Source organism: Stegodyphus dumicola, chromosome X1 (genome assembly GCF_044657685.1).
Source record: "Stegodyphus dumicola isolate Sdum_Otavi_A_Nest chromosome X1, ASM4465768v1".
NCBI classification, from domain to species: Eukaryota; Metazoa; Arthropoda; class Arachnida; order Araneae; family Eresidae; genus Stegodyphus; species Stegodyphus dumicola.
The window spans coordinates 51,845,328-51,871,836 of NC_140780.1; the positions used below are offsets into that span (position 1 = coordinate 51,845,328).

General features: G+C 34.5%; 1 protein-coding gene across 3 annotated transcripts in view; it reads right to left on the reverse strand.

The window, feature by feature from the left end:
- Vps13B (vacuolar protein sorting 13B) overlaps positions 1-26,509 on the reverse strand; it is a 352,214-nt gene that overhangs the window by 68,200 nt on the left and 257,505 nt on the right. For all 3 annotated transcript variants that reach the window (XR_015038688.1, XM_085808080.1, XM_085808081.1), the window contains exons 41-42: positions 25,567-25,731; positions 21,569-21,763 (exon numbers count right to left, since the gene is read on the reverse strand). Coding sequence is in view for 2 of the 3 variants with exons in the window: in XM_085808080.1 (XP_085664206.1) it covers positions 21,569-21,763; positions 25,567-25,731 (360 nt within the window). In the remaining variant the exon portion in view is untranslated. The remainder of the gene's footprint in view (positions 1-21,568; positions 21,764-25,566; positions 25,732-26,509) is intronic.

A 26,509-nucleotide genomic window follows, 5' to 3' on the forward strand; every position in this document is an offset into this window, starting at 1 on the left:
TAAAATAAGGTTCCTAAACATCTTTTTAAGTGATGTTTCATAGACTTGATACCCGCTTCCCAAAGCCCTCCAAAATGAGGGGCAGAGGGAGGATTAAACAACCATTTAATATTTTCTGAAGAAATATAACCCTGTAGCTGTTCATCACGTTGAACAATAGAAAAGCGTTGAACAATAGAAAAGGCTTTCCTTAATTCTTTATTAGCTCCTATAAAATTCGTTGCACAATCACTGAATTTCACACGGTTTGCCTCTACGAGCTATAAACCGCTTAAGTGTCGCGAGGAATGATTTTGTTGAAAGATCTCCAACTAATTCTAAGTGTATTGCTCTTGTAGTAAAACAAATAAAAAGACATACGTAACACTTAAAGATTTTGACTCCTCTACCAGGACGATATTTAACGTTAAATGGTCCTGCTAAATCAATCCCTACACGAGAAAAAGCTCTACTTTGAGTAACTCTTGAAGCGGGTAAATCTGCCATTAGCTGAGTCGCAGTTTGCGCTCTAACTCTACGGCAGATAACACATTGGTTTATACACTTTCTTATAATATCTCTAGCATTCACAATCCAAAATCTATGTCGTATGACAGAAGTGAGTAGCTGCGTACCTGCGTGAAGATACGTGTCATGATAATGCTTAATAATTAAACGCGTAATATTGTGATTCTTAGGTAAAATCATAGGATGTTTCTGATTATTTGAAACTGCAGAGTTTCTGAGCCTTCCGCCTACACGCATTACTCCCGCGGAATCCAAGAAAGGACTTAAAGACAGTAATTTACTTGATGTCTTCAAGGGTTTACCAGATTCTAAACAGAATAATTCTTCTGGAAATTCGGCTCTTTGCACAATCCTAACAATCATAGAAGTAACTTCACAGAATTCTTCAGTAGATAAATACCCCTTTATATGCTCTGTAGGTAACTTACTACAATTATTTCTAAATCTTAAACACCACGCTAACACTCGACATAACTTTAACCATGATGAAAATCTTGAAAACACACTATGCTCTTCAAATTTGGAAGCATTTGAACTGAAACTCTTTTTCAATTCCTTCAACATAACTTCACCCTCTAATTCTACACCTGAATTTTGCTGTACATGAATTACGGATTCGTTTAACCACTGCGGTCCCTTCATCCATAACTCACATTGTAGGAATTCTGATGGAATAAAACCTCTGGTCCCACAGTCTGCAGGATTTTCTTTCCCAGCAACATAATTCCATTGAATACCTGGAACAGCTTCCTGGATTTTTGCAACTTGATTTGCCACAAAAGGTAGCCAACGGCGAGGTTCGGACGAAACCCATGCCAATGTAACCCGCGAGTCGGTCCATGCATAAATATTGTTAATAGGCAGTTCTACGCCTGATAATACTGCATGTAAGAGGTTTGCTAAAAGTAACGCAGCACACAACTCTAGTCTCGGAAGAGACTGGGTTTTTAAGGGCGCTACTCTGGTTTTCGATGTCAGAAGGCTGACTTTGACTGACGAATCAAGGTCGATTGTACGGAGATAGATGACTGCACAATAAGCCTTTTCTGAAGCGTCGCAGAAAGCATGGATATCTATCACTACTGCCTTCGGACTCAAGACATACCTCGGAAATTGTAAGCTTGAAAGTAAGGGTAATTCTAGATAGAAACGCTTCCATTTTCTACTTATTCTCTTATCAACGAATTCATCCCAACCCAGCTGTAAGTTCCATAACTCTTGTAATAATATTTTCGCGTATATTATTGTTGGCGCTAACCATCCCATTGGATCAAAAATTTTCGCTACTTCTGATAAAATAGTCCTCTTAGTAAACTCTTTATCACTTATGCATACCGAAAAGTGAAACGTATCACTAGAGTTGTTCCAATTAATTCCCAATACTTTTACTTTCTTGTCACTGTTTATTTCAAGAGAAATACTGGATTCTCGTAAGCACTCGGGAATATTCTCTAAAATAGCTGAACTGTTTGAAATCCACTTTCTTAAGCGAAATCCACCCCTTTTCATCATTTCATTCAACTGCTGAACTAGAACATTCGCTTCCTCTTCACTTTGTGCCCCTGAAAGCAAATCATCAACATAAAAATCACGAAGGGCAATTTTTGATGCTAAAGGAAATCTAACTTGTTCATCTAATGCAAGTTGTTTCATTACTCTAGTAGACAAATATGGCGCACAGGCAGTCCCATATGTAACTGTCACTAATCTAAATGTACTCAAGGGCTCACCAGGACTATCCCTCCAAAGCATTCGTTGCCAATTTGTATCTTCTGGGTGGACACGAATTTGTCTGAACATCTTCTCTACATCGGCACATACTGCAATTTTGTGTGTTCTAAACCGTAGAAGAATTGGAAACACTCTTGCTGAACTCTTGGTCCAACCATCAAAATATCATTCAATGAAAGACCCGATGTCGTTTTAGCTGAAGCATCGAAAACAACTCTCAGTTTAGTCGTAGTACTCGATTCCTTTAATACGGCATGATGAGGCATGTAATACGTAGAGTCAATAAGAATCTCTCCCTCAGGCACTCCCTCCATATGTCTCAGCTCAAGGTATTCCCTCATGAAATCCTTATACCGTTCATATATCTGAGGCCTTTTTAGAAGTGAATTTTCTAAAAATTGGAATCTACGCATAGCTAATTGTCTGGAATCTCCAAGCTGAGAAGGCGGAGAGTGAAACGGTAATTTCACAGTATATACCCCACTTCCCTCTCTCGTATATGTAGATTTGAAATAATCTTCACATGCTCTCTCCGATTTAGTAAGCATGTCAAACGTAGGTACAGCATCCAATTTCCAAAAGTCAGACAGCATCTGATCAGTTTCCACTTGTATATTATTAACATAGATAGTAGGATTAATTTCTGTTGAATTATTCACACTACCTGAAATAATCCATCCTAGTTCAGAACGAGAAGCTACCGGTTTACCTTCTTCGCATTTAATTATTTCTCCCTTTAAACGAGGTAAGGCAATATCTACGCCTAAAAGTATATCAACAGGCCCACTTTTGTAAAACGTTGGATCTGCTAACATTAATCATTATATTCCTCAACGTACTTCTTATCCAATGTAAAATGCGGCAAAGTTCCAATAATTCTATTGATGATAAATACTGGTGTTTTAAATGACACTTTCGCCGGAAAATGCGGAACGAAGTTTATTTCCGTAATCCCATTAGTTTTCGTATCCAAAGACCCTAAACATGAAATAAAAACTTTGGCATTTCTTCTTGCTAACCCTAGCCTTTGTACACAATCTTCTGAAATCAGGCTTGCTTGACTGCCAGGGTCAAGGAGGGCTCTACACAATTGGTATTCACCCGATGAATCTAACACTAATAACAGCCATACATAATAAAACTTCACTCTGAAAATTAAAGTCTGAAACACAAGATTTAATTACTGGACTAGAACTTGCGATATTCCTCCCTGACCCAGCCGATTGAGCGCGAGGTTCTGGCCCAGGGAAAAATGGCTTAGCCGTCACTGATAATTCATTCGAACTGTTCGAAACTCCTTTAAGTGCCTTTGGTTCATTTTGAACTCTTTCAAAATGCAGTAGTGTGTGATGATTTTTAAAGCACTTTTTACATTTATGTGTACTTCTACACTCGAAAGCTTTATGGTTTGAAACAAAACAATTAAAACAAACATTATTTCTCTTGACAAAATTAACGCGTTCCTGAACATTCAGATTTAAAAACTTATTACATTTAAAAACTGAATGACCGGCTTTACAATACGTACACTGCGCGCGAATCTCTGAAGCCAATGAAGTTAATTTGTCTTTTGTAACTTGTTTTTTAACACCTTGCGGTTTACCTGCTTGCAAGGTTCTGGCATGAGATTTCAAGAACTCTAGCAGATTATTAAGTGTTGGTATTTCCTCACTCTTTAATGTTCTTTCCCACCATCCTCTCGTCGAAGAATCCAATTTAAACTGTACTATTAACATTAAAATAGTATCCGCGAATTGCTCCACTTTGAATCCTAGATTTTCAAACGAACATACACACTCTCTTACAGTGTCTACTAACGCTAATATCTGACTAGGAATTTCAGATTGTAAATTTGATAAATACAAGATTTTCTTTAATAATGATGAAAGTAATTCTCTCTTATGTGAAAATCTTTGACACAATAAATGCCATGCTATTTCGAAATTCCTGTCACAAATAGTTAAAGCTTGAACAATCTGCAAAGCATCTCCTTTTAAAGAACCCTTTAAATATTGTAGCTTTTGTGCACCTGATAAACGGTCATTATCCACTATCGCCGTTTTAAATAAATCAAAAAATGATAACCATTCTTCAGTACTGCCACTAAATACAGGAAGAGTTAGCTTAGGTAAGCGTATACTCGCTATTTCACAAGATTTAGTTTCCACACTAATGTCTTTAACATTCTTAACTCTGTTTAGCATTAAAATTAACTCATCAGCAGTATCTTGTACGACCTGTTGTTCTTCTATAAATACATCAATATCTTTTTCTTCACACACTACAAATATGTTACTAAAAATATCCGAAAGTTCGGTCATTAAGTCATTTAATCTAGATTTAAAAAGTTCCAACTGATCAACATCAGCAGAATCTTAAGTCACTGCAATTTTCTCTTTCAGTTTACTTAACTTAGCTTTAGCTACACGCTTTTTAGTCTTAAGCGTTGTAAATTCCATTATCTAATAAGAAAGAAAAAAACACACTGACTCACCAAATTTACTGTGACTCCGTAGCCGACGGACCACAAAACATGTACGTTCCGTTGTTTAAATATAGTGGACTGTAAATTAACTTGATGTTACTTCAGTATAGAACCCAAAAAACCTCAGACTCCTAACGTTGACCGAAACTTCTTTATTGACTTTTAAATAGTAAGTTAGTTGAGGAACGGCGAAGACCACACAAACTCCGACTTCAGTGGCGGCTTACCAACACAAACTCAGAAGAACCTCTGCCTAGTTGAAACTCCAGTAATTCACAGCAACCTCGAAGCTCTAACCGCGAGCTTTAAAAACCTAACAAATTTGCGTCTGCGCCGCTCCTCGGTACAAAGAAAGAAATACAATTTGCATAACATCGAACAACAGGTATAGAAAAAATTTTGGGCCACCTACAATCAAATTCCACCTTCAGGATCCTTAATTTTTAAGTGGCATGAAAGATTTATGAATACAGTACTCTCAAAACCAAATTCTGGCCACCCTAGCAGAAGCTGTGATAATGTTACATGAATTGAAGCATGCTTTTGTTGTAGTCCTCATAAATCGATTCACCACATGGGTCAGCAACTACAAATACTGAAATCAAAATTTGAATTGTTGCATGAGTTAAAATCTTATATAAGCCACAATGGCGAGCAGTGGCAGAAGAAATGTTACAAAAAATGGCAGATCACAAAACTTTTTTACAACTTGTTATGTTTTCAGATGAGTCAACATTTCCTGTATCAGTTATTATTAGCCAATATAATACTCGAATATGGAGATTCGAAAATCCTCATGCCCTATTGGAGGAAGCAAGAGACAGTCCTAAAGTAAACTTGTGGTTTACTGCACAATCAAATTATTGGGTGTTTTTTTCTTTTCTGACAAAACTGTCCACTCTGACAATTACTTTCATGTGCTTGAAATTTTTGTATTTCCTCAAGTAGAGTACTCACAACTCAATATCATTTTCCAGCAGGATGGGACATCACCACATTGGAGTTTGGAAATGCAAAAGGTTTTAGATGAAAGTTCCCTGGACGATGGACGGGAAGAGTAGGTCCACTACTGTGGTCACCTAGATCACCAGAAATACCTCTGAACTTCTTATGGGGTGCCCACCAGCGGCTGACCGGTAAAATTGCTGAACACTGGTAGTTCAGTCCAAGGTTCTAATCCCGTGAACAGGCTGGCTGCATGGGCATTTTTGTAGTTTTCCCATGTGTAATGTGTATATGAGCCAGTTTCCCTTAGAAAGCCCTCCACAAAGGCATCCTTCCTCTTAGGCAAATAGCCCTTGATGCTTTGTGTTAATTACATAAACCACCTTTTCATGGGAATACATGCAAAATATTGTTTACCAATTTCCAATTTGTGACACTGATGAACTGAAGAGTCGAATTACAATGGCAATTCAGAGTGTTGATCCTGCAATGCATCATAGAACATGACGAGAAATCTCGCATAAACTCCATGTGTTGCATGCAACTAGTTATATTGAAATTGTAGAATAAAACATTGCAAAAAAAAAAAAAAAAAAAAAAAAAAAAAAAAAAGGAACATCAAAAACAGTAAGTGAAAATTTTTGTTTGTTTATTGTAATTAATATTTGAAAGTGTAGCCATAGTTTTTGGAGAACCTATATTTACAAGCTGCATCTTTATGTCACCTACAGACAGTGGAAATTTCTTCACATTGAGAAACAGAGAATCAAAAGGAATTATTTTATATGATAGCTGACCATAATAAAATTAATACAGAAAATTATTGCGGAGTGAAATTTATAAAATATAGAAATAATAATAAAAAAGGAATGAAGAAATTACAAATACTATAAACGATACACAGGTAGTCTTGATGTAGAAAAACAGACTTTTTTTTTCAGAAATACTAAATTAAATTTCAAATATAATACATATATATATTTAAAGATATAATAATTAAATCAAGATGAAATCCTGAAAGGTGGGCTACCCCCTTTCAGGAAGTACAGATATCGTAAGTAAAACAAAAAAAATAAACAAACATTTGAAAACAAACAAAAACAATTCAAAATTAATAAAATTGATTAAAATATAGAAAACTGTTGAAAATTCCTTAGCTTTTTCAAAGGGGCACCAAAAAATATATCTAGATGATTGTTAATACTGGAAGTATTTAAAAAAATTAACAGAAAATGACAAATTTTTAATTAATCATCAAAATATGATCTGATCTGACATAACCCCAAAATAAAAAAAAAACATCTGATGTGGACATCGCATGACTTCCTTGCACTGCCTATTAATTTTGTAAGATTTCATATTTTAATTTATAGGATTTTGTATTTTTATAAAAACACTTTGATGTAATGTACAGTGCTAAAAAGCAGTTACTTTTCATAAGGCAATGGAGGTTTTTTGATAGTTTGTACATAGCACCTCCCAACCATCAGCAAGCTAGTCAAGCTGATCTGTTGGTGAGGACATGCCAAAACTTTTGATTCAAAGTGTTAATGTCTTATTGTATCATATCATTATTTATATTGAATTGTATCTTAATGTTTTGTATTGAATTCTTACATTATTTTAAAATACACTCATGGAGATAAAAATTAGCGCACCAAGAAATAACTGTACAACCAAGCAATTAGAGCAATACAACACCAAGAATAAACTGCTTCATCGGCTGCCATCCAGGCACACGTAGCACCTTCAGTAGGGCCCCTGTGTCTTCTCGAACCATACGAAAGCGCATGGCTGAAGGACAGTTGATATCGCGGCACCTATTATGTGTGCTGCCCTTGATGCCCATCCATCAATGCCTCCGTTTGGAGTGGTGTCGAGCACAAGGAAACTGGACTGCAGCGGAATAGAACCAGGTCGTCTTTAGTGACAAATCCAGATTCAATCTCAGCAGTGATGACAATCGTGTTCGTGTGTGGAGAGCCCGTGGTAAACGCCTCAATCCTGCCTTTGCTGTACAGCGACACATCGCTCCCACAGCTGGTGTGATCGTATGGGGCCTACAATACATGGTCACCCCTAGTATTGTCCCGTGGCACCATGACAGCCCAGCGGTATGTTCATGAAATCCTGAAACCACATGTGTTGCCACACATGCAACGGCTCCCAGGAGCCATTTTTCAACAAGACAATGCTTCGCCTCATACGGCAAGGGTGTCACAAGACTGTCTCTGCACTGTTACTACCCTTCCTTGGCCTGCCCAATCCCCAGATTTGTCTCCAATCGAGCATATCTGGGATCATTTGGGACGACGAGTTGGGTATCCCCCGAGTTTGAACGAACTAGAGGCAAGGTTACAGCAAATATGGAACGAAATGTCTCAAGCCATCACACAGAACTTGTATGACTCAATGCCTGATCGTATTAACTCCTCCGTTCTTTTTTTCTCTGAAATAAATTATCCTTTTTCTTTGATTTTCTTATCATTTACTTATATCAAAGTAGTCATTATGTATGTAAAATTTTGTTTCATTTTGATGACTCCTTCTTGGTGCGCTAATTTTTTTTGTCCATGAGTGTATATCAATGTATTGTTAATTACCTATGATGAGAAGAATAAATGCACATAATACATTATTTATAAATGGGATAAATTGTATCTCTTCTAAGTTTTATATGAAAAGAAAATTTTAAATATTTTGTATTCAAAATTTTATAATTCTTTCTCATACTTCCTGCTTCACTAATCTACTAATGCTTTGCTCACTCGGTCTCTTGTTTTGAGGGGGGGGGGAGATGTAAAATATAAAAAAATACAATGGCTTTGCTCTTCGCAAACATGCAACCTTTAATTAACTTTCCGTAATTTAGGATCTTTCCCCTTGACTAGTACCTTCCAGAATTCTCTAGTCTGTTACGTAACCACTTTATAAATAACGAGCTCGTGCCATTTTGCGATGCAGAAGAAGCTTCCTCTCTGCTTGCATTACGCACCTCGCTGCTGCTTATGCCATCTTTCCTTTGTTACTTAGTTTAAATCATTATGGAATATGTAATTTGGAGAGGTCAATCTGAAATTTATCATTTGAATGAAATAAAAATGTATAATTGAAAGCTAAATCATACATCATCCTTTGGATTCAGCCTTACCACTCAGCCATCACAATGCCAAGCTTTGTCACGACTGCTGGAAAACATCACATATATATATCTTGCTGCACTTCATTTAAACTTATTTCTGCAAATTATTCTAACTTAATTAATCAATCTCTCAAGGCAAGTTGAAAATGACATCAAAAATTGCAAATTCTGAAATTAAATATCTCAATCAATTTTTCATTGGGAGTCAAGTTTCTTTTGATTTTTCATAATGAGTGTGGCGACTCTGTAAACACGTGTTGTACTTGCCAACCGCGCGCCGTTATCACTAACTGTAACCGAAGGTGGTTTTGGCGACACACAGTCATGCGTTGTCGGTGCGGTTGGTCGCTCGTTTTCCTTCAACGTGATTGTCTGTTGACTGTAGTAATTAAGTTTTAATATTGTGATGTGATTAAAATGCTTTTGTTATCAAAATATTGGCTCTTATGACATGTTATGAATTCATCCTTAAAAGCACTGGCAAATTCCAATACGCATAGTTTGTTGTTGCACACAGCCGCAACCACGTGCAACAAATGGCGACTTCAGGACGGTGACGCTTAAGCCTATATGAATTGTCGAAATTTATAGTACAGCAGGAATTTTGTGCTTAAACAAGACCTTGTGATAATGTGCGAAACGCAGCTGAATCAATATTTTTTACTTATGTGTATTGGATTACTTATCGTGTCTATTGGATCGTGCATCAGTTTCATCATATTACAGCCACGTGGATTACCTTCATGTTTATATTTGTGATCATCTTTCAGACATGCGGATTATCTTCATCTTCCATTAGTGATAGCGTTCCAACATCAAGCGAGTGGATAATTTCTGTACATTAAGGTGATATTTTCTACCTTTTATTCCGCACATGGATTCGTATGTATTCGTCAAGCGGGTGAGTTTTTTCCTATATTTCTCATGTTCTAGATCATCAGAACCCAGGTCCTAACATTAATTATTTTGTGTTTCTTCACGTGTACTGCAACAATATTCTTGAACTATATCTTTTTTTTTTTTTTTTTTGTTATCTGTATTTATTCATATTTATTATGGCTACTAGCGATCCTCTAGCCACTGATGACAAACAAATGGCTCGTGTTGCTGTGAAACCTGCCCCATTTTGCCATAGTGACTTCAACCTTTGGTTTTTTCAATTAGATGCACAATTCAAGCTCGGGGGGTATAACACGTGACGACACAAAATTTTATACTGCAATTTCCGCCCTCGACACTGAGGTTCTTCAGTCAGTATGCGAGATTGTTCTGAAACCCCCCTCGGATAATAAATACGAGGAATTGAAAAATAAATTAATTTCAGTTTATGAGGAGTCTGAAAACACCAAACTAAAGCAGTTATTACAAGATTTGCAACTTGGTGATATGCACCCATCCCAGTTATTGTCAAAAATGCAGGAGCTTGCGGGTGACAATTTTAAGTCCAATGTTTTACAATCATTGTGGCTCAATCGTCTCCCGAACAATATCCAAGCTATTCTTGCCTCCAGTAACGAGAACCTACCCCAACTGGCAGACAAAATTCATGATGTTCTCCAACCACAAGCAATCAGTCAAGTTCAGCATCCCAGTGTTGATATTTCATCTCTTCAACAACAAATCCAGGAATTATCATTGCAGGTTGCAGCTTTACAGACACGATCTCAGTATCATCCGCGCGGCAGATCAAAGTCCCGGAACCCAAATAATAGGGAATACCAATGCATTCATTCTGGTACTCAATCAGACATTTGTTTCTATCACAGCCGATTCGGTGATAAAGCGTGCAAGCGTACACCTCCATGCAAATTTCAGAAGACCTCTTTAAACTGAAGGGGCCATCACTCGAAGCCATGAGTGACAACGGCCCGTGCATTAGTCGATTGTTCGTAACAGATAAACCATTAGGCAGATGTTTTCTTGTTGATACAGGTGCTGAAATTTCGGTTGTACCTCCCTCTTTTGCTGAATCTAAACGGCCGCCTGGAAAATTTAACTTATTTGCAGCTAACGGGTCAAAAATTGAAACATATGGAGAAATATTAATGTCTTTGGATCTAGGATTGCGTTGCAAATTTCAATGGCCATTTGTCATCGCTGCGGTTTTGCACCCAATAATTGGTGCAGACTTTCTGCAAAAATTTTCTCTGTTGGTCGACATTAAAAATCGATGCTTACTCGACTCCATCACACAATTGTCCATGGTAGGTAGCATTGGAAATGCCACTAATTTTGGAATTAAATTAATTTCCGGTAATTCTCCTTTCCACAAACTACTTGAGCAATACCCTAATGTCATCTGCTCAGTAACTGGCAAACCGACTGCTGACCACGGTATTGTACATGTCATAGAGACTACTGGACCACCAATCATTGCCAAAGCACGGCAGTTGCCTCCAGAGAAATTAAAGGCTTCAAAAGAAGAATTTAAATACATGCTTGAGCAAGGAATCTGTCGGCCATCTAAAAGTTCATGGGCCAGTCCACTCCACATGGTCCCTAAGAAAAACGGCGACTGGTGTCCTTGTGGGGATTATCGAAGTTTTAATTCAGTTACTTTGCCTGATAGATATCCGGTTCCTCATATTCAGGACTGCATGCAAGTCTTGGAAGACAAAAATATTTTTTCCACGTTAGATTTGACTCGTGCTTACCATCAGATCCCTGTCAATCTGCCTGATATACCAAAAACTGTTGTAATAACACCTTTTGGATTATTCGAATTTCCTGTCATGACTTATGGGTTATGTAACGCTGCACAAACGTTTCAGCACTTCATTAATGAAGTCCTTCGAGATTTAGATTTTTGTGTCCCATATTTCGATGACATTCTGGTAGCCTCGACAACTGAAACCCAGCACCTTGAACACCTTTGCATAGTCCTTGGCCGACTTCAGTCTTATGGTGTAGTCATTAATGCATCAAAATGTGTTTTCGGGAAATCTAAAGTGTCATTTCTTGGTCACGAAGTTTCTTCGGAGGGCATTCGCTCACTTAGTGACAGAGTCACTGCAATTCAAAATTTCCCAGAGCCAAAAACTGTTCAGGAGCTGCGTCGTTTTCTGGCCATGTTAAATTTTTATCGTCGCTTTCTTCCTCATGCCGCTGAAAAGCAGGCACCTTTGCACACATATTTGGTTGGGAGTAAAAAGAAAGATACACGGCCAATTATTTGGTCTGATGATGCCCATACAGCCTTTGTACAATGTAAGAATGACTTAGCATCGGCAACAGCTCTTAGCTATCCTTCTAAGCACCCTTTAGCATTAATGGTTGACGCATCTAATATGGCCATGGGTGTGGTTTTGCAGCAACTGGTAGACGGAGCATTGAAGCCTCTGGCTTTCTTCTCGAAAAAATTTTCTGCAGCAAAATCAAAATACAGCACATACGACCGCGAACTTCTTAGTGCATATGAGGCTGTTAAACATTTTCGTCATATGGTAGAAGGTCGTGTGTTTTCTATCTATACTGACCACAAGCCACTAATTTTCGCTTTTCGACAAAAGCCTGACAAGGCTTCTCCCAGGCAAATGCATCATCTTGATTACATAGCGCAGTTTACAACCGATTTTAGGCATGTAGAAGGCCCTCAAAATACAGTTGCTGATGCTCTGTCCAGAATTGAAGAGGTTCATTTGCCATCAACAACAGATTTCTCCACCATTGCTAAATGTCAGAAACAGGACACAGAATTGCAACATCTTTTGTCTGACAAGTCTTCTCATGTACCTATGCAGTTAGAACCAGATCTTTCACTGTACTGCCATGTGCAAGGTAATGTGGTGCGGCCATACATTCCACTGAAATTCCGGCATGGTATTTTTAGGCCTCCATAATTTATCCCATCCTGGCATCCGTGCTTCTCGCACGTTAATTCAACAGCGTTTTGTATGGCCTGGTATGCAAAAGGACATCGCTGCATGGGCGAGGTCATGTACAGACTGTCAAAAATCAAAAATTCACAGGCACACTCGAACTCCATGTCAACGCTTTGAGTTACCATCTGCTCGCTTTAGCCACGTACATATCGATTTGTTTGGACCCTTACCCCCATCACTAGGTTAAACATATCTTCTTACGTGTGTCGACAGATACACACGTTAGCCAGAGGCTATCCCTATTGTAGATATGTCCGCCGACACTGTGGCCAAAACCTTTTTTTCTGCATGGATTTCACAGTTTGGGGTACCCGAGTACATTACCACGGACCAAGGACGGCAGTTCGAATCTCAATTATTTACTGCATTAACAAAATTCTTGGGAACTAAAAAGATCCTTACATCACCGTACCGCCCGAATTCCCATGGCTCTCTTAAACAGGCCATTAGATGCCATACTGCTATTCACTGGGTTGATGTCCTTCCTACTGTGTTGTTAGGACTCAGAACGGCTATCAAAGAGGACCTGGGTTCCTCAAGTGCTGAAATGGTTTATGGTACCAATTTACCTTTACCGGGAGATTTTATAAATCTCACAAAAAACTCACCCAATGTCCAGCCCCATGCATTCCTCAAACAATTGCGTGAAACCATGGCTGCATTATATCCTAAGCCCACAAGCATACATTCTTCAAGACCTGTGTTTGTGCCTAAAGAACTCGCTACATCCTCACATGTGTTCTTACGGTGTGATGCATCAAAAAAGTCCTTGGAGCCTACCTATACAGGCCCACACCTAGTTCTAAGTCGCACATCCAAGAACTATCGGACACTAATCGCCGACAAAGAGACAGTGGTGAGCCTTGATCGTCTCAAACCAGCCTTTATCTCAGCATCACAAACTGTCGAGACTGGTACATCAGTCCCCCCTCCTTTGAAGGCACCTTCATCTATTGGGTCTACACCAACATCTGCTACTACGTCAGTTCCTGTGCCTGGATCCCAGAAAACAAGTGCTCCTCAGTATACACGTTCCGGACGTAGAGTCCGATTTAACCCTCGGTACCTTTAATTCGTTGCCACTGGAGGGGGAGTAGTGTGGCGACTCTGTAAACATGTGTTGTACTCGCCAACTGCGCGCCGTTATCACTAACTGTAACCGAAGGTGGTTTCGGCGACACACAGTCATGCGTTGTCGGTGCGGTTGGTCGCTCGTTTTCCTTTAACGTGATTGTCTGTTGACTGTAGTAATTAAGTTTTAATATTGTGATGTGATTAAAATGTTTTTGTTATCAAAATATTGGCTCTTATGACATGTTATGAATTCATACTTAAAAGCACTGGCAAATTCCAATACGCATAGTTTGTTGTTGCACACAGCCGCAACCACATGCAACAATGAGTATAAAATTTTCTCAAATATATGCACAGGAAATTGGAGACCACATTAACAGTGAGATTGGACTATTAATCCAAAATTATTATTTTTATTTTTAATTTGAAATTGGCAGAACATGAATATTTTCATTATTTATAACAATTCTGAACTGAAAGTATACGTCCATGATCGCAAAAATTAAGGCCAGTTAAGAACTTTTAAGCTGGGTATGGGGGTAAGGATATATACGTATATATATATAGTGCCATATACAAAATTTCAACGTTCCATGACTGTGTACAGACCTCACAAAAAAAAAAAAAAATCCTTTTTGAATCAATTAAAATTTATTTTACAATCTATTTTGGAAAAAAATGGTCCTTCTTTCCTGTGCATACGTACAGATGAATCCATTTTGACGATTTTTTTGCATGCAGACACACACACATGCAAAAAGTCCAAATAGATTCGGGAAAGGGAAAAATAGTTATTTTCGTTTGAAATATGATACCCAAAAATTTTCATGATTACAATACTTCCCTCACTTCGTACAAGGAAGTGATTTTACACATTTTAAAAGGAGAAAAGCGAATCCTCGGGTAAAATGCTTGAAAAATCATTGCGTAACTCAAAAACAATATGTAAGCAATATGCTAAATCAGCAGTTCTCAACCTTTTCACTAACGCATACCATCTAAAAAATTTAAAACCTTTAGTACCATCACTACAAAGTATTACTACCACCACCAAAAACAAAAGTACAAAGTACTACTACCATTCTCGAACAAAGCTCAGATCATATAAATTTACGAGTGTTAGAGGAAAAAACTCAATTAGGATGTTGGGGTTTTTATTTTTGAATTTAATAGTTACAAATACTTTGCATCTTTGTGTACCACCTAGTTTTCTGTCGCGTACCACCAGTTGAGAACCCCTGGGCTAAATGAATTAATTTCGAGTAAGAAATCTGGATAATCGCTGGTTAAATCGAATGCAAAATGCTAATCACATGTATACAAATAAAGGTAATAGAAGATTTTAAAAAGAAATACCATTGGGTAAATCAAGAACAATGTACTAAACAAATATAAAAAAAACAATGCCCTAAACAAACATTAATGAAATTTTGAAGAAAAGAGAAAACAGAACTGCTAAAACCTTTACAAACTAAAACTGCATAACTTTAAAAATACCTGATTAATGAATTAATTTCGCAGTATACTTCACGACTTTAATAATAAATATCATCCTAATTTGATATTTCTGAGTTTTTGTTTATATATATATGGGAATGCATCACCGAGTAGATGTACTGCTCACCAAGCCGTAGAGAAATGACCTTTGAATCCCGAGTGCTGAGACAGAGTGAACTGCGCAATCATTCACAAAAGGATGTTAGTGACGACGATGACGGCATTTAAAGACGTGTACATATAAAAGACGTCAGTTTTGCTTCATCTGTAAATACTCATCTATTTCCTGCCACATATGTAATCACCTTGTAGTCACCTTAAAACACCTCATCAACCTTAAAACAATGTTTGGCCAATCAAGAAAGCCAGGTTGCATTTTTAAGCATAAATTTATTATTAAGATGATTTCATTTTGCTTCATATTTCATCTCTTCACTTCCTCCTCATAGATTGCCTCACATGGCTTAAATGTATTAAATTTTGTGGCTTTGACAGATCACTTAAAACTAAGTTTTAATAAAAAAGACAGTTTCAACAATGTTTATATTCATCTATTACTCTTTCTGCAAATCACTACCTCTCTGAAACTGTAGTTCTTAAAATTTCTTAAAAAAAAAAAAAAAAAAAAAAAAAAAAAAAAAAAAAAAAAGGATTTTAAAAATATATTGTTACAAATTTTGAATTTAGATAGATAATTTTAGTAGAATTATAATTAAAATTGTTGTATTTCCCCGTGCAATGCAGCATGAGACAAATTTTTAAGTGAAAGCTATGCAGGAAAAGTAAAAATACAGGAGCAAGTGCATTTAACATTTAATAAATGAATATCTCAGTAATTTGCATTGAAATTGAATAAATGTAATTGACCACTATATTAGCTGTAACTGTAATTACATCCCCTTTTTGCTTTCCAGAAATCTTGAGAAGCAGAATTTACTAGAAAGATCTCGCACGACTCCTTAAAAACTATTTAAAGCTAAAGAAAGTGAATCTCAGCTCCAGTTGCTTAGTTACTGTTATTGCGATTTGTTCAGTTCCTGTGAAATGAGATATCTTTCTCTTTAGATAATGCTTTGCATTGCGTTGTACTTTAATGTTTTTAGTAGTTTGAAGTATAACTACTGATTCTAACTACATGATATTGTGAACACTTGTACGAATATCTCTCAGGAAAATTCCAGCATTTTGATATATTTCTTTTGATAAGAATAAATTTTATTAACCCATTTTCGGACTTGTGCATTCAATCTATTATGAAACCGAATGCATGCAACAATATTATTAAATTATAGTGTATTTCGTTTTTGCATTTTTCTGACAACAGCTTGTAAGATATTTATAAGGGAAGATAACAACATAATTTAATAAGTTAATTTATAATTAAACAATTTCATGCTTACTGTTTTGACATTATGATGGTTAACACTAACAGGGGACAGCCTGATTTGGCAGATGACTTCAAAAATTGATTACTGAAAACAGTTGTTCTGACATATAGCACCCAGAATAACACACATTGTACAGAATATAGAGGGCTTCTTATTGCTTTATTTTGAATAATTTAATATTTTAAAACAGGGCTTCTTAAACTATGGGTCGTGACCCCATTTGGGGTCGCGTAGCAAAATTCTGGGGTCGCGAGAGATTTTAATGTCAAATATTTATATATAATATATATATACCATTTTATAACATCACTAGAGTTGGCGGAATACAGTGGACTTGCAGCGTCTAGACACGTGCATTTATTGAAGGTTTTGAGCTATCTCCACCGACAGCAGTAAACAATCGATGATCGCTATTATTATACTGTGGCTATACATTGTTAGTGCGTTTGTCGGTATCATACATGTTGAATAAACCGTGTGCCGCTGACTTCCCACAAGGGAGGAATGCGCACGCGTACACACGTGCAACCTGCAGCTAAACAATGATTCAATACACGTGCTGGCAAATACGCATTAACCAAACCGGTCTGTGGGGCTCTTATAAAAAAGTGCGCATAAATACTTGTAAAACCCGTTGAAAAATTTGTGAATTTTATGCTTTTTAAGCGAATTTTCATAACATTCCATAACTCGCATTGACTAAAACGCTTATGTAAACTAGCCTACACTGACTGTAATGTGAATTAGTGGAGTGTTGACGCTCTTCTAGTGTGGTCAATTGTCAGTGTCCTCCGTAACAAGATTTTAGTTTTTTTTATTTATTCGGTAATTAATAAATCAATTATTATCTGCAATATGTTATTTTTATATATTTATTTTATTTTAGGATCAAAATAATTTTTGGCCATGGATAAATGGCTGAACTTAAAGAAGAATGGTAATGACGCAGATGATAATGCTACAAACTCTTCTCAGGCAGGACAAAGTATTGGAAAACAGGCATGTAATGTGCGAAAAAAATATGATGAGTCTTTTCTTCAATTTGGCTTTACATTTCAAAATTGTGAGGGTAATGAACAACCTCTTTGTTTGATCTGCAATGAATTATTGGCTTCGGAGAGTATGAAACCATCAAAATTAAAAAGACATCTTGAATCAAAGCATGTTTCGTATGTCAATAAACCAAAAGAATATTTTGAAAGACTGTTGAAATCTTTAAATAAAGAAAAGAAAATCTTTGAAAAACTTATAACTGTTAATGAAAAATATTTACTAGCGTCATATGAAGTTTCATACTGTATTGCTAAAAATAAAAAGCCGTTCACCATTGGAGAAGATCTTGTGTTACCTGCTGCTATTAAAATGGTAGAAATACTACATGGAAGAAAATATGGCGATGATATTCGAAAAATTCCTTTGTCGAACGACACTGTCTCGAACAGAATTTCTGATATTAACAAGGATCAATTAATACAACTTATTACAAGAATTAAAGAAAGCCCAAAATTTTCAATTCAGTTGGACGAAACAACTGATATTACTAAATTGGCTCAGTTGTTAGTATATGTCAGGTACGTTTATAAAGAAAGCGTGGAGGAAGAATTGTTATTTTGTCGTCCTATGGAAGACCATACTACAGGGAAAGACATATATTGTAAAGTTGACGAATTTTTAAAAGCAGAAGGTTTAGAATGGAAAAATTGCTGTGGAATATGCACAGATGGTGCAAGAGCGATGACGGGCAAAAATATTGGTTTTAAATCATTTTTTCAAGCTGCTCATTATGATAATATAATTTTTACTCACTGCCTTATTCACCGAGAGGCTCTTGCAGCAAAAAAATTAGCACCAGAATTGAACGATGTGCTTCAGGATGCTGTTAAGATCATAAATTTTATTAAGAGCCATGCCCTTAACAGTCGCTTATTTTCAAATCTCTGTAAGGATACGGATTCCAACTACACAACTTTGTTATTACATGCAGAAGTAAGATGGTTGTCAAGATGTCAAAGTTTAAGAAGATTATTGTTATTAAAGGACGAGATCGAAATATTTTTAACCGAACGAAAATGTGAACTTGCTGCTTTTTTTTAAAAATGACTTATGGCTATCCAAGCTGTGTTATTTGTCAGATATTTTTGAGAAGTTAAATGATCTCAACTTGTCTCTTCAAGGAAAATATTGCGATATATTTACTTCAAATGATAAAATTGAAAGTTTTATTAAAAAGATCAACATTTGGAAAAGTAGGGTCGAAAAAAATTCGTTCAAAATGTTTTCCAGTGTCGACAATTTTGTAATCGAGAAAATTCATTGTAAAACTTTTATTGCAAAAATTATTGTAGATCACTTAAAAGCGCTAGAAATACAGTTCCGGACATATTTTAAATTAAATATTGATTTCCAAAAAATAGTTTGGATTCAAAAGCCATTTTGGATTGGCTTAAGTGAGATTGATCACCTGCCACTTAAAGCTCAAGAGGAATTTGCTGAGCTTTCGAGTGACTCAAACTTAAAACTACAATTTCAAAAAAAGCCCTTGACTGAATTCTGGATCAGAACTAGAACTGAATTTCCCACAATCGCTGATATGGCGTTAAATGTACTTCTGCCATTCAATACCACATATTTATGTGAAGTTACTTTCTCAGCTTTAACACATATTAAATCCCAATATCGTTCAGTGTTAAAAAATGTTGAAGAGGTCTTATGTCGAGCAGTTTCAAACATTCCACCAAGATTTGATTTGTTATGCAATAAAAAACAGGCACATCCATCTCATTAAATTTTTTACTTATACTTTAATTTAATACTTACCACGCAACTACTTGAATATATTCGAGAGAATTAAGACGGTCAGAATCCACTTTTATTTTTGAAACTATAATAAATACAATTTTATAATTTTTTGTGCAATTTTTAATTTTAGATTTTTGTATGTTTCAAAACGAATTCTAAATTTATATATTTTCATATGTATATGTATATTGTTACCTAATAAATAAATCATCAAAAAATATGAATTTATTTTTCTTTTATATTTGTATGGGGTCGTCAAGAAACTCGCAATCATAAATGGGGTCGTGAATGACAAAAGTTTAAGAAGCCCTGTTTTAAAACATTGCTTCTTAATGCTTTACAAAGTTGAAAGTTAATACACATATTTTTTCTTCCTTAAAACTATATTTCTAATTTCTTATAGCTAATTTGGCACACCTGCTATCCATTCATTTGAGGCAGGTGCCTCACTTGCTTAACCCTTATCCGAGCTCTGTATGTTAATAACGTCAGCTCATTACGCAGTGTATACCTAACCAATATGCAAAAAATACTTACATAAGTTGCAATAAAAACAAATGTATAAACAATACTAAAAAATTTTTTTTTAATCTGAAGCTTTTAGATTTTATATTATGCCCAAAGGGGCGTTTTTTAACACTTTGTGTGTTACTTTTATTTGTTAAATATCATATTCTTCACTCTTCAACCATAAAATTCAATTCAACAGCAATATCACAAAATATTTAAAAGAGGATATCTTTAGAATTTCCGATACACAGTCTTGCACGCTGGAGATAAAAATGTTTTTTTCCTCATACAGTGCTGCCATTGCTCGCTTTGAAACCATTCAGTTCCTTAATCAAAAACTGGTAAATGCTTTACAAAATATGAAATAGATAATAAAAGAAATTCCAAATTTGGGCTTCCAGATGCCCATATTCGGCATTATTCAAAATTTGATGGGTCTACGTACCACTATTTTATCATAATGTGAGAAACATACATACTGTTAGGTTTTTCTAGTTATTTAGCTATTTTTAGTAGAATTTGTAATTAAAATTATTTTATATTCCCATGCAATGCAGCATGCACATTTAACATTTTAATAAATAGATATCTTGTAATTGTACTCTTGCCATTCAGAAAAATCGAGAAAATACAAGAATGTTCTCGTGCATTTAAAAAGTTTATAAAAGCTGGAGGAAAACATCTCAATTCAGTTGTTTAGAAAACTGTTGTTTTTTCCTGCAATGAATTCATGGCGAGATTAGATCAGCTTTCTCTATGTTTCTCTGTTTTGAATTGTGTTCTGTAAATTGTTTTAGCACTTTAAAATATAACTACTGTGAGATATTGCGATATTGTATGAATATATTCGAGGAAATTTCAGCATTATGTTTTATTTCTTGGTATAATAATAACTTTTATTAACTTCTTATCGACTTGTGTATTCAATCCATTATGAACCCGTAGGCACGCAACAATACATTTATGCAGATTCTTCATTATTTAATTTCTTTAAATATAGTACAGAGCTCTAATATTTGGTGGCAACAACTTAAAAAGTGATTTGCCATTTATAGTGAATCAATGCAAAGTGTCAAAATGAAATTAATAGCCCTACTGAGCAAATTGCCCCTTAGGGTTAAAAATTTAAAATAAAGCGCTTATGCTTATTCAATAATGTTTCTACGTAAGCAGTGACTATATAGATGATTTAACACTTTACTCAGAATTAATCACTTCACATTTTACCATCAAACATCCTCAGTATTACACAGTTTTATCAGAATAAGAAGTTGACTACTAAGTATATACTCCTTTAACCTGCAGTTGCGTTAATATTTTTAATAACTGAAAAAAAAATTGGAAGGCAATTGTAATAAAAATGCTTAATGTCTTTTATCTTTGGCCATAGATTGAACCAGTTTTTGAAACAGGAAATTAATAAAAATAAAAGACTTAAATTATACACTATACTGAAAATTCAAAAACAGTTTATTTTTAAAACTATTCACTCTTTCTTAAAAAACAACATTAATACTAAGCTGTTTAATTTTTTACATAAAATGAACATAATAAATTAAAATCACTAGCAAATGATAAAAGCAAAAAATTTTATTAATTATATAGCTACCTTTCTCTCCTCCAAGCATACAGGTATAAGAATATTTAATGAACCATTGCATGGAATGCTTTGAAATTCCTTGTTACCAAATGAAGTTGGCAACAAATTTGTGGAGGCGTTTTTTTGCGATACCGATTCTTCTAGGGTCAAGTTACAGCTGTAAAAATACTTCCCATGCTCCATTATGCTAAGCTGAAAGCTTTCCTAGAAAAATAAATCATTACGTTCATTATGATATAGCATTCAAATAAAGTAATATAAACAAAACTTTTTTAGAGGGGAGAGTTCATTACTAACATGAAAGTGATTAATGAAGATAACAGGAACATGAAAGCTGACAAGGAAACAAAACTTTAAACCACAAGTTCATTAAATTAAGTAAACAAATTAGCACAGTAAAAGTCTCTTTAAAAATCAAAAGTTATAAAATCAGTATCATGATAAAAAGAGTGTTATGCTGTGAAGTAACCATGATATTCACGTCCCTACAAACTCGTACTTACATTTTCCTTAATGAGTTATATATTCTCATAAAAGAGTATTTAAAGTGCAGACTGACAAAGAGCACTGCAAAAATTTTTTAAATTATCAGCATAATTCTATGTATGTAATGAATAGACAAACAGGAAATATGTAAATTTCAGGTTTTATAAAAAAATAAATAAATAAATAAATCATAATGTAGGAACTTTATAGCATAAAGTAAGTTAGGTACATCTCACATAATTCACTACTTAGACACACAATTTCATTTTTAATTATTATACTTAATCTGGTCTCATACAGTAAAAGAACATTTAATAACATGACTACAATCTGATTCATATACACATTTCCATAAAAGTGAATTATATGGTGACTATTTTTTGACATGATACTGTTGTATATGAAATAATTTTGGTAAAAGATAACAATTTGTTGAAATAGTATAAAGTGGTAATTCATAAATTTCTGCACTCAACATCAGTAATCAGTTGCACTTATTTTACATTTACTGAATGTTACACTACATGCTGATAAATAATTATAAGAGGGGAAAGAATCATCTGAAATTCTGAAACAAGTTAAAACTAAAACACGAGACAAAATGTTTCTTATAGTTCAATATAACATGAATCATCAAAATATAAGAAATATCATTTCTTATATTTTGATGAATTGATCAAAATGAAGTGCATTTCATATAGATTAACATACAAGAAATGTTTTCTTTTCTTTAAGACTAAAAATTTGAGAGAAAACTAAATAAAAATGTCCCAGGGTATAGAAATGCACTGACACCAAAAATGTGCATAAAAATATTTCACATATGAAGTAAATATTAAAAAATGCTTAAACAATACCTAATAACAAATGATGAAATAAAAATAAATTCCTTATGATGTCAAACAATAAACCTAAGACAGAAAAAATTTTGAAAATGAATTTAAAAAGGATATATAGAAATTAATAGGAACACTAACAAATATATTACAATCAAAAGTCGTTAATCCGGACTCGTCGGGACTTCGGCGATTCCAGATTATCGATTTTTCCAGATTATAGATCATCAGTTTAAATCTGGTAAGATGGCATGCAGAAATTATAAAATTAAAAATATGAAACCGTAATTTATGATATAAAGAACAATTATGATCTAAAGGGTATCAAAATTTACAAAAAGAAAAAGCTTAATATTTATTTGTTTACTTTATTAAGCATTTCTTTCAATGTAAGTTGTTTAAGTTGCTTCATTTCATGTGATAATACTTTCTCTTTAATTCTATTAAACAGACATAATTTCTTGTTTAGTTACAAAGTTCCGCTGTTCGAGTCCTATAATTGCTGTGTCGAGAATACCGACTAATTTGTCAATCGAACATTTTTAGTTTTCAATAACCTCTGTATTACTTTCTTCACTATCGGAAGCGAATTATAATGACGAGGAACTTGATTTAAATCATATCAAAGACTGAGTACATTGAGATGAAGTACTACATTTAGTAAGGAATTATAAGCCAAATAAAATAAAAACATCTGCCCTGAAAATAAAGATAGTGCTGACAGATCAACTTCCAATTCATTGCGCGCTGCGTCTTTTCCCTCCCCCCGCAGAACAGCGTGAAATTGATAAACATATTTCGGAGTGATTAGATAATCAAAGGATATGCCTTTATCCATTTTTTGCAGCAATTCCACTTTCTGTTTAATGGACTTCGAAACATACTTTCGCTTTGTAGATCCTTTACATATTAGTAAACATATATCGGAAATTCTATTTGACATAATAGACAGTTCAAGCTTACTTTTATAAAATTGCTCTAACAGTCTGCAAAAAATAATAAGCCGGATCCAATTCGAAGATTAAGGAACAACGCAATCTGCAACATTAACTGAATTAGATAATTTTAGCTTAGCTTATACTGTCTGTTTAAACGTGCGTGCGTAAACGTATTATGCGCATGCGCAAACACATATTCGCAGCCATAAAGGTCTTACGCGCACGCGTAAATGCCTATGCGCATGCATCAATCCGACGTATGCGCAGAAAGTTTGTAGCTCTGAGATCCGGATTATAGATCATTCCGGATTATGGGTGTCCGAATTAACGACTTTTGACTGTACTGTATAGACAGAAATAAGGAAATGATTTATTACACAGAAATGACCAAATAAAGTAATCACTTGATCATAATATTAAACGACAATCTGCACAGAGTTATTGTAATGAAAATTTAAAACTTAATTACTTTCCCATATCCATTTTAAGCAAGCTGTTTATCTACAAAATAACTTACACAGCAGAAAAAATGTATGATGCACCAATTCAAAAAAAAAATTTTTTTTAGTTGCTTGGAAAAATATATCAGTTTTTTTAAACTTTAAACAAGGAAGTTGGGAAGATCATAACATGTTATCTGGACAGTAAAAAGAATGCAATCCAGTGCAGTAGCTGTTTAAAATTCTAAACGTCAAGCAAAATGAGAATAAAAAATACCTAGATTGAAAAATTATCAGCACTTCATTAAATAAACTGATATACCCATCCATTTTTTATCACTTCATTTCAGAATAACTTTGGAAAATAATAAAAATTATAAAGCAATTAAGAGGTAAATATTTTTAAACATATGACATAGAAAGCACAAATAAATTCTTAGTTGCGTAAGACAACACTTAGCAGTTTCATGCAAATTGTACTTTTTGGCTTGAGAACTCAAGCAGCTTAAAAGACACCTTCAATGGTTCAATCAACTAATGGTTTTAATAACATTAGTGAGAAGATTTGATAAAACAACGTAAAACTGGAGATTTTTGAATTTTAACGAGTTTTGCAAATTTTTATTTAGGTATGAAGTACTAGTTTTTTCTAAATTAGGTCCCACCATTTTGATTTCCTAGTACAAAAACTAACAATAGAAGAAAAAATGAGTTAATAATCTCTAATTCACACTGCTACATATCTATGCTTTAAAGTTAGCCAGATGTGAAAATATTTAATGACTGAAACTGGCACAAAAGTATTAACATCATATATTTAGAATCTCTTTTTCTTCCTTTACTAGCCCTGTTTTCACTGGATTAACTTAATTCTATTCACATTATACACGATTACCTGCGATACCTTCAAATACATTTCAGCTATCTGGTATTGCCATTTAGTGATGATTCAGACAGCTACTGCAATGGTTTAACCAGACAAAAAACTCAGCTTTTGCTTCTGATTTGAATCATTATATTAATGTACGCAGAAGTAAAAAAGATGAAAATATATTGAAATTATTTTGAAAAAATGCTGCATTAAACAATAAAGTACTTAAACTGATCCTTTCAGATTAGAAAAGCAGTATATATTTGTGTTATGATTTATACATAAACTCTAAAATTTCATCTACCATTTAAAAATTCTATCAGTTGATTACTCTCAAATTTAATTTTTGACAAAAAATTGAACTGATAATGAAAAATGAAAAACACTGATGTGCCATATAATCAGTTATTTTTCCCTTACTTTTTCTCATACTCACTTCAGAGAATGAAGGCATAGCCACTGAGTTTTGTGACAGGAGCCACTGAAATCCATTCTTGTCAAAGAGATACAAGTCAGTATTTAATCTGTTAATCAAAAGTACATAAGGTTTCACATCTATCAGAATGGTATTCAAACCTTCCCACCTTTGTGAACATTCAACCTAAAGATAAAGTTAAGCAGGAAAAAACTACAATGACAGTTTTAGTTTTAAAATAAAAAGTCATACCTTAATTCCAAGATACAAAGATACAGTTAAAAATAAATTAAAAATATTCCATAGACATGTGAGAAAACATATTAAGCAATATGCTTAAAGCTGAGAAACAATTGTATTGATCACAAAGTAAAGCAGTGCTGAGATAAACAATTTCAAACGAGGAAAAAAACATGCATAAATTTAATTCTTAATCATTTTTATGAGTTTTGATCATCTTTTAAGGAAAATTTTAAATTCCTCTTTTGAAAAATTCTTTTGCCTTTTTCCACAAAAAATTCATATATTATATTTTTCTTCACCCGCTCATGTACAAATAATGCTGAAACAACCTAAATATGTTGTAAAAGGTGCGATAATACTCAGACACTTAGGAAAATGAGCCCCATTATGAAATCTCTGTTGAGTTATTCTAGGAGTATACTACTATTTAGCATTACAGGGACAAAGAATCACATCAGGTTTACTGATTAATGCAAGTTGCTCACAGTTACACTTTTTCAGCTATGTCCGCATTAAACAGATGTATGCAGTAAAGGTTTGGTTATTTTCTAGCAGTTCAAAATAAACCACACTTTGTGTATTCCAGCATATACCAGAATAAAACTTTCTCTGAATGCAATCCTGGTTTTGCAGTGCGATTTAACATCTCTTTGCACTTAGCCGGTATCTTTTAGGAGTAATATTGATATAAAAAATCCTTTTTTCAACTCCATTCACAATA